The following is a 10,296-nucleotide window of genomic DNA, read 5'->3' as shown; positions in this document are numbered from 1 at the left end:
TATATATATAAAACGACTCAATTTGCTGCGGTAGCCCACCTGCCTACCAACAAGTTCTGCTAAAACCACAAACAGGAAAGCCAGCGCATATAACAGACAGCTGCATCTGTGAAATGATGGCATGAATTTCAATATAAATTGCGTCGATTTGGCTCAATAATCGCACACATATGCATCGAAGTGTACAACATTGTCAATCTTAACAATTAAAGGAAACTGATGTGTCAGAAAGTTGAGCTGGAGTTCAACATGTCATCAGTGAATCCAAAACGTGTCTACTGTAATCGTCCAACGAGGGAGAACACACGCAGAAATCTATTAGTTTGTCCACAGACTCTTGAGTCCAGGAAAAGAATCTTGAAGGCCGTCAGTCTCATAAAGGTATCCATCCATTGGCTGTTTCTACTTGCCTTCCTGGGTCACATGGGGCTGTGGAGTTACTCCGCGTGTCATTGAGCGAGAGGCAGGAAACACCCTTCAAATAATTTGAAGTCCATCATTCTGCAGTTTGAGAGACTTGCATGTGAATGACAGATGCCAATTTTAATACGAGTGGAGATTCCTGCAAAATCTCCCTGATATAAGACTGTGCAATATGATTCATCTTTGGAACAAGTACTGTACATCTTGTGTGAATGTGTTGCCACAAGCAAGATGTCTTCTCTCTAAAAAACATGACAGCAATTCTGCATCTGAAAGAAAAGGAAGACATCTGGAACAATGTCCTTTAAACAGATCATTCAAAGGACATTGTAATTATTGGATATTGTAGAATATCTCTACTTAAGTAGAGATATTGTACTGTAATACACAGTTTAGTGAAAGCCAAATACTGCATACCAATACAAAACAACTTCTTCCAAGTCCTAACCATGGTGATAAAAGGATGATGATTCAGGGACATTTTGCTCCCACAGACTTCTTACGTCTGTCCATTATCTACTCTGTACACCGAATAAATAAATAAATAATTAACTTAAATGTGAAGCCATCTTCCTAGCAGCTGAGACTGGGTCATCAACAGGTCAACGATCTCCAAACTCAACGACAGAATTGCAAGGAAAACAAAAGAATAAAGTCCAGTTAAAAACCATTCTGAAATCTGAGTAAAGTGTTGCAAATCAAACCTTAATAGAGTTTGGTACAAGTGAAAGTGCATAAACTCATTGAACTGAAGCGATGTTGAATTTCTCCAGTGATGTGAGAGTGATGAAGTCATACAGAAAACAACCAGTCGAAGTTGTCCAGATAAAAGTAGGTCTGCAAAATTTGTCGCACAATTTTTTATTTTTTATTTATATTTATTTTTATTTATTTATTTTTTGTTTTGGCTTTAATTTGATAAATAACAACAACGAGGAATTGGCTGCGTGATTTTGAATGCTTGACATTAGATATAGATAACTGCAGAAAATGGAAAGGATCATTTGGGTTGCTTAGCGCATTAAACACCCCAGTGAATGAAAGAGTGTATTTTCTTTTTTACCATGACAAGATAAAGTCCTTGAGAATCTGATTCATACTGTAGATTCTTTTCACCTCTACCGTATGTTACATAATGTACTGTTCATACACAATGTTTGAGCTTCAACCTTTTCTTAGTCCACCCACAAAACGTGTTACATTGATGAATGCATTTCCAGATATTGCATAACATTGGTGAGCTGACAAAACAGAACCCACTGAGTTTGAGAAGCAGCAGGACAAAGGAGCTCTAATAAATTTAAGTTAATTATTTGCATTTCTTAATGAAAGTATTTACACATTCAAAGTCATTTGTGTGGCTGTTTGATTTTAAATGCTAAAAACTCAACTTATCCTTCCAGCAAATACTTTTTTTTTTTTTTAATTGTGGCAGAAGCTTTAAGGGGCACTCAGAGAAAACATCAAGGTTATTTGAGTCATTCCAGCAACATGAAAGAGAAAAACTCTTAGCTTTCTTTATCTGATATATTGAGTTGATCATTGTGTGAAAACAAAACAGATCTCTGTCAGAATTCCCTCACGCCTAAGATTTCTTTAAAAACATATATATATATATATATATATAGAGACTACATATAAAAACTGATCAGTTGCTTTATGTGATGGCACTAGAAACATGTGCATGTTGAAGCAGCGGGGTTGATCTTGATGATGTCTGGATTTAAAATGTCTGTTGCTTAAACATAATCAAGTCTCAGCTCTCTTGGGCAGTTTTCACCCTCACTGCCTCTTCTTTTTCCGTGGGCTCTCAGACTTGGTAAGAAGCGTCTGCTCTCGGGCGCACACCTGAGCCCTGTTACGCCACAGCTCCAAACAACAACCATCTGCTGCTGCTGCTGTCAGTCCAGCACCTCACAGGACGTTCCCTGGCGTTTACACATGGATTACCTATTCATGCCGCCTCTCCCCAGTCGCATCGACAGCACAGCTTGGTGCTGCTGACCAAACCGCATGCGAAATAAACCCTAATAGGAGGACTTGAGACTACAGCCTAAGGCACAGGCGTCAAGTTTTCTCTCTGCCTATGCGTCTGTGCGCCATTATCGACAGTTCTCTACCTGCAGCTCCCCTGAGTGAAGGTATTTTTGGACACCGGAATGATTTTGCTACCAAGGACTATTGTGTCTAAAGTTTCTCTCACTAATAAAGTTGGATCAACAACGAATGATGGACATGTATGTGAAAAATAACCTTTTGCAAGCTGACATTGATCAACTGAATCTGACTGGCGTGTGTACCAAGACTCAGTGTTTGGTCAATTATTTCTTTGCTGTAAAAATGTTTCCCATCAATAAATCTTGTACTGTTGAAAAGCCTGTTTATTTCCCCTGAAATGGTGTGTTATGGCCATAAGGTACTTAACAAATCTATGGTATTGCCAAGCTTACTCTTATCGAAACTTGTTAGTTTCGATTTAATAAAATGTGAAGAAACTGGAAATACTGGCAATTGAATATTTCTTTCACAAACAGGGGCTACAATATGGGAGAACCACATACTGTGACTCCTCCTCCTTCTCATACTGGTCACCAGATTAGCAACACGCTGCTGTCGGATTGCATTCCAGTCCTCAGGCATCATTGGTTTGTCACACTGCAACCAACACCACACTCAATTTAATCCCACTAGTGTCTGAAGGCTTTGACTGAAGTTAGTCCTGACCTCTCCACTGGCAAATTCCGGAGGCAGTGCCTGATGAACCCCAAAACATTTGCATCTTGAACAACAGACTTCAGTTTCAAACACTGAAAAGATTAGAGAATCTCACCTTGGAGTCTCTACATTGACATTGCCTTCAATAATAAAAATCATCATCTTTCCAATGAGCGAGATGACAGCTAACACTGTTGCACTGCGTCCAGCAGAAGCCATTAGGAGTTGGCAAAAAGGACATGACATGGTTATCATGGTCTTCCACTCGGTTCTGTTGCTCGACCCATAAACAGATCTTAAAAACATGGAGACATTTAGGGGAAAATAAGCAGCTCTGTATGTAAAGCATTCAAACAAACAGTCCAATAAATATTATGCTAATATATTTTTTAAATTCAGTCATTGGAGCAACACTTTTCAGGAAGTTTAGTTGAAAACGAACATGGGTGTCAGTCTTTCAACTGATTTCAAAGCTGCTACCAATGAAATGAGTGAAATGGGCAAATCTTTACCCATTTATAGTAAACACACTGCATTGAGGAAATATAGAAACATTTGTTAAACAGTTTTTCTGAGTAAATGTTGATCTTCATATGTCAATTTGAGCGTTCAGACTTTACAATAAGCAAACACATAAAATCCTCTGAACATGATTTGGAGAAAAATGCCATATTTGTCCAGGCAGGTCTAAATTCAGGCAACCTCTGTCCTACACCGAGGACTGTACTTGCACCTCAGTCACTATAATTTATCCAAGCATATTAAAAACGAAATTACTTCAGACATTTAGAAACACACATCACCCCTGTAGTAGCAGTAGATGTTAATAGTTTGGCAATATTTGCCAACACATTTGTTTGTGCCTAATTAAAATTTTGTTTCACCTCAAAGCATAGCAACAAAGTCGCACCAAGATATTTTCTTGCAGCTGCTCACCCGATTTCAACTCTACATTGTCTATTAGTATATGGTAAATTACACAAATCCTTAACAATTACAGTATGCAGAGTTTGGCAGAGGTTCTCTGGCATTTAAATTAAGATTTATTTTCTTTCACCAGTTCAAATAAAAATGAGTCCAAACAGTCAGCCTCCACATACTAATTGTGTTCTGGCAATGCATCATTAAATAAAGAAAATACATGAAAATTGCTTTAAACTTGGCAAAATAAGCATCTTTAAGAATTACAGTTCAATTTAAGATTACGCTTACATTTGTGACAAATTTTAAGGTGTTATTGTGCCCCCTACTGTTGGACACAGCAAACAACACTGAATCAAATTTCTGCCACTTCACTAGACTGACCCATTAGATGTCATCTTTTTCACACCTCACCTCTGGTAGTCTGGATACTCAAATTTTAAAGTACCGACATTTCAATCACCATGCTTACATAATTCAAATGAAAACTTCCCAAGTGTCCGAGATATTTTCAATGAAACCTTCTCGTGTATATACATTTGTTTCCACAGAAGCAATTCTGATTTCTTTCAGATCTGTTAAGTTGTATCAAAAGTTTTCTACGTCTCCGTCAAATGCTACAGATAAAACCTAACCTGATGATTACTACCGACCTCTCTGTAGTAATCATATCAGAGCTCACATTAAAAAAAAAATCTCAATCTCACATTGCTCTTTTTAAAGACTTTATTTTGCAAAGTTCCATAGTGACTATTTTCACTTTTTCTTCTCCACGTCCTGCTCAGCTGCCTCTTTGGCCCTCTTGGCGCGAATGCCGAAGAGACGAGCGTTGGCTCTGGCCATACGCAGGCTGGCAAAGGCCTTGAAGTTCTTCTCATCCTCAGAGATAACGTGGGCCTTCTCCTTCTTGTAGACCTGAAGAAATACAAGGGAGGATGTGAGATATTTCACACAACGTACAAGACTGGCATCCCAGAATGTTTAAAAAAATAAAAATAAAAACAGAGCAGTCATCAGGAATAGGGTTCAAATGTTTCATCAAAATAGTACAGAGATTCCAGAGATTTGTCATCAAATGACTCCTGCCATGGAAAAGTTGGAATAAGATCACCAGCCAGATATTACGGAGCACCACAGGTCACGTAAAATATATTTTAAACATATGACAACTGGTTTAACTTAGGAGCATCTATGCAGGAATTGTGACTTACAGTTTTGATGGGCATAACTGGGCCAGAGAGCTGAGTGGCCATCTTCAGTTCCTCCTCCTGGAAAAAATTTAAAAAATCAATACATATCACCATCAAACATTCAACCTTGATTGATCAAAACCATACCGATGTAAGTAATTTTTAAGAAATCAAATTACAAGGTTTCCTATTCAGTAGATCGGAAGCCAGTTATGGGGGGAAACTGAACAACACTGTGTGTTAACTTTAACCATCTTTATTTTTCAGGTTTGCTTACTCAGCAGGAACAGACACTTACAGAGCTGTCTCCCTTCTTAGGTGCAGATGCCTTTCTGGGGAACAGGATGAGTTTGGAGCGGTACTCCTTCAGGCGCTGCACGTTGGCCTGGAGAGATTCTGTGGATCTGTTGCGGCGCCGGGGGTCAACAGCGATGCCGATGGTGCGGGCTGTCTTTTTGTGGATTCCAGCAGCCTACAGAAAAAAAAAAAACCCACACTGACAATTTGAACATCTAAAGCAAGTTGTCCTAATAATGCTCAGATAAAGCTGTTTCATTTTAGCAGCCATCAGAATAGGGTTCAACGTTTTCATCAAGAAAATACAGAGATTCCGGAGATGTGTCATCATCTGACTGCAGGAACGTGTAAATACGAATAATCTTGATGAATTTGATCACAAATGACAGTCATAAACGTCCTTTATTTTGCCTCAAGATTTAAAAAAAAGAAGCAGAGAGCAAACATTGATCTTTTAATCATGGTTAAAGAACTATGGGAGTAAAAATATGACAAATTGTCAACAGCATCATGCCTGAGCTGCACTTTTCTTATTCCAGCATCAATTAATAATGATTCACACTGAGAGGTTGGGTCTGTTCTTTCTCCATCTACGGGAACAATAGCAGTTTGGATATGAAGATGAGACAAACCTGTTTCAGGACATCCTGCCTGAATGTGAACACATTTCATACTGACCACCATAACTACTGACGATTTGGGTTGTTTATATCTACGATAAATGGACGATATATTTTCACGTTTCTAAACAATTTAATGAAACAAGCGACTGAAGTGCAGTGTATTGCTGTTTTGTTTAAAATATTTTTGTTCTTCAAACAGTCAAAGATTTGTTTTCTCAAAGGTTTACTTCAGATGCAAGCTGCATTTTGAATCAGTCATGAAAAACTCACTGCTTCAGGAACATTACAGTCCAAGCTCCAAAAAGAACAACTAAATACTTAGTAGATTTCTAAAAAACAAAACAAAAAAAAACAATATCTGGACAAATTACAAAAAGAGTATAAAAACTGCAATGACGTTGGACTACAGGCATGCAAAATGAAAAGAAATTAGTGACTTAATACTCTTGAATAGTACATCAACAGTATTAAGATGGCAACCACGAGGACATTTAATGTATTACCTTCAGTTCCTCCAGGGTGAACCCACGTCCGGCACGAATCTTGGTGTGGTACCTAATAGTTGGGCATCTAACCTGTGGTCTCAGTGGTCCAGCAACAGGACGAGGAGCGATGCGGCGGGCTTTAGCCTGGCGAGCCTTTCGCCTGGGGAGAAAAACATTTTTTTTATCTTCAGCAAATAAAGCGATCCAAGAGTAGGACAAAGCTCCTACCCACAATGCAATCATAAAATATTGCTTTTGTACAAGCTTTAATTGCTAAAACTAATGTTCACAATATTTAACAGTTCATTATTGTCAGAACTCAGTTACGTTCTAAGATGCTCATGTTCATGGGAATAAAAGATTTTTTTTCTAGTCTTTCCACCTGTACATTATGTGAATAAGACAGAACACAACCACCTTAATCTGTTTTAGTAAAATTTCAAAGCATACGTTTTGATTTTTACTACCGAACAAGCTGATAAAAGATCTTCATTTTGGCAAATGTCAGGGAATAGCTGCAGTTACCTCAACAAAACATGTTGCAAGCAAGCAAGAATCCGATCTCAAAGAAGGTAATTTTACATGAGCATTGTATTTTAGGCAACATTCTACTGATTGTGTTTTTGCTACACGTCCATAAATCAGTGGATGCTCCATTAGCATGTGTTCGTATCGCTGCTCTCACCTGCGGACCTTCCTGGCAGGTTGGTTGAACCAGGTACGCACTCTTTTCTGCCAGTCTTTGTGGAAATGGGGGTTCAAGATCATTCCATTCCGGCTGGGGGCCATGGTTGGCTAGTTCCCTTCAACACAACGTGGAAAACAAGAGATGAGCACACAGTAACACCGGCACGCCGATATACGAGGCTAAGTGCTACAGGCTAGCATGTAAACTGAACTACTGAAGCAGTGCTATTCCTCTACAATTCTCCGTGACCATACAGTAACTTGTCCTAATCACTTTTTAACGCATTAGGTCTATATAAAGTTTATTCCGAGGGTTACAGTCCGACACATACGAATTAAAGGTTGAATTATAAGGGCAATGCTAACAGCTACCGCTTGACCGCAGTAGCTTTGCTAAACATGTTGTTTTCAGCAATTCAGCGGGAAAAAATTATGATAATAATTATATTATTATAAAGGTGAAAATCCGTACTATTTTATTCTGTAACAGAATATTAACGATCCCCTTTGAATATGCAGGATTATAGCAGATTGTTAGAAAATATGGACAGGATAATTTCTCATACCTATGAGGGAGGAAAATGGCCGAAAGGAAAAAGGAAGTTGAAAGGCGGCGCATTGTGGGATATGGATAGACCAGCCAATGGCAGAGCAGATGATTGATCAAAGAGTAAATGCATTCAAGAGAGTTCACCCCATGTACAATTAAACAACTTTTCTAACAACGTAAGGTGTAAAATAATAACGTTTTCCATATCCTAAAATAAAGGATAGTATTCCTATTTATGTGAACAGATGATTTAAGTTATGAAACAAGATAAATCGAAAAACAGAAGTTTTTTTGTTTCTTCCTTTCTTACCTGTACAGAGCCCTCTAAGGGACTCCGTAATATAGAGTTTCTTCCTATCGACTTTATTGTTAAGAAAGCATTATTCTTCATCATTCTTCAAAAATAAAGCATTATTCTTCGGAATAATGCTTTATTCTGAAGAAATAAAGCATTATTTCTTCAGAATAATGCTTTCTGAAGAAAGCATTATTTTTTCTTCTGAAAGAATAATGCTTTCTGAAGAATAAGAAAGCATTATTCTTCATTATTCTTCAAAAATAAAGCATTCTTCTGAAGAATAATGCTTTATTCTTCATTATTCTGAAGAATAATGCTTTATTCTGAAGAAATAAAGCATTATTTCTTCAGAATAATGCTTTCTGAAGAAACCATTATTCTTTCTGAAGAAAGAATAATCTGAATTTCTGAAGAATAAGAAAGCATTATTCTTCAAAAAGTATTATTCGTCCTTTCTTACCTGTACAGAGCCCTCTAAGGGACTCCGTAATATAGAGTTCCTTCCTATCGACTTTATAGTTAAGAAAGCATTATTCTTCAAAAAGACCATGGGAAAATAATAAATAATACTGAAATTATGTAATCATGACTGTGTGGGGATAATGTTTTAACCTATCTCCAGTAAACTGTTTCAAAACATTTTACCTTATGAACTAAATAACTGCAAATAACGTGAAAGTATAAATATTTCTAATGAGCCAGTTAATGAGCTGTTGTTATTTATTTTGAAATATTGTATGCTTCCTGTGATGCTTTTGGCAAACCAAATTGGTGATCTGTCTCTATATTCACATATTTATTTTCTTATTTTTTGTAAACATCTATATGAAACTTTGGAGAAATTTACTAAATCATGTCTTACACTATGAAGTGAAGTTTTATTTTATATACTAGATGTAGAACTACTTCTGCATAGACTTTGGTAAACTTCTGTATTCAAAGTTCTTTTGAGAACAGAAACAATATTCCAATCCTAAATTGACTTTTGGTTAGCAAACAACCTGTCAGTAAAATTCTCTTAGATGGTGGCCCTGACTTTATCAAGATCCCTATAATAACAGCCAGTTATCTTCCAAAACTTGACTTTCAATATGAAAAGAAAATATCTGTTGTACGGTATATTGTCCAGTAATAAAAAAAAGCAACCTTTTCAAACTTCAAGCTTAGAAAATCAATTTGACAGATTTTGGCATTACATTGCCCATTATCTTGCGAAAGCTTAGAATGTTGGCCTAAACTGATCATGTAGCTTTAAGTCTGTTTCATTGCTATCCAGGCCGCACTGTGGCTATGCAAAACAATATTCTCTTTATTAGAATGGAACAAATGTATGAATACTGGAATCCTCAGGAAAGAAAAATCCTCCTCACAGTGCAGGAGAAACAACAAAAAATCAACATTTTTGTTTCACTGAAAACTAACTTTGACTAACAGCAGGTGTCACAATAAGACAATTTCTGAACCCCATCTTCTGGTTATTTAACCCTGAAATTTCTCAGGAACAAAATTTATACACTCTGGGAGTGACAATATGTCCTTTAAATATTTTATTTTCCTTTTGCCCAATGTTGCATATCGTCACCTTTCTAAAATAATGACCTAACACATTTTTTTACCTAAAGTATTTTTTGTTTTCATCAATCATCTGTTGGCAATAAAAAGGGGGTGATTTTATTAATATTATTTATTTTATTTTTTTTTATAACTTTTTTTATTTTATGTCAAAATCACTTTTGGCTAAAAAACTATGTAGGCTATTATTTCAGGAAGGTAATATATTTATATCACTGTAAAACATGGCGGTTATGGAAAGGTACTGTATCTATCAGACTTGTTAACATCTTGATAAAAATGTGCTGCAAACCTTCAAATAAACAATTGAGGAATTTACAGTCTTTAAAAAAATCCAAGATTAGAAAATTTTAATTATATAATTCTTTTTTTTTTTTTTACATAAAATAATGTGTACCACAGTAACTGGCACTTGTTTCTTATTATTGCATGAGTTAGTCTTCCTCTACATTTACCTGAGTTACCCAGGAGTTCTCTTCAGAACACTTTGGGGTCCTTTCTTTTGCACCAAACCCACAACTTTTCTTGTAGGATT

General features: G+C 36.7%; 1 protein-coding gene across 1 annotated transcript; it reads right to left on the bottom strand.

Moving 5' to 3' along the window:
* Positions 1-4,770: 4,770 nt before the first annotated feature.
* Positions 4,771-7,976, bottom strand: rpl13 (ribosomal protein L13). The gene is made up of 6 exons (XM_008405327.1): positions 7,908-7,976; positions 7,340-7,457; positions 6,673-6,814; positions 5,548-5,721; positions 5,271-5,327; positions 4,771-4,974 (listed from the first exon to the last, which is right to left on the bottom strand). Exons 2-6 carry the CDS (start codon positions 7,441-7,443, stop codon positions 4,816-4,818), a joined length of 636 nt encoding a protein of 211 aa, XP_008403549.1. The 5' UTR covers positions 7,444-7,457; positions 7,908-7,976; the 3' UTR covers positions 4,771-4,815.
* Positions 7,977-10,296: the final 2,320 nt, after the last annotated feature.

This window comes from Poecilia reticulata, linkage group LG3, assembly GCF_000633615.1.
Source record: "Poecilia reticulata strain Guanapo linkage group LG3, Guppy_female_1.0+MT, whole genome shotgun sequence".
Classification (NCBI taxonomy): Eukaryota; Metazoa; Chordata; class Actinopteri; order Cyprinodontiformes; family Poeciliidae; genus Poecilia; species Poecilia reticulata.
The sequence above is the reverse complement of the archived record's forward strand: the minus strand, read 5'-3'. Positions and strand labels throughout refer to the sequence as shown.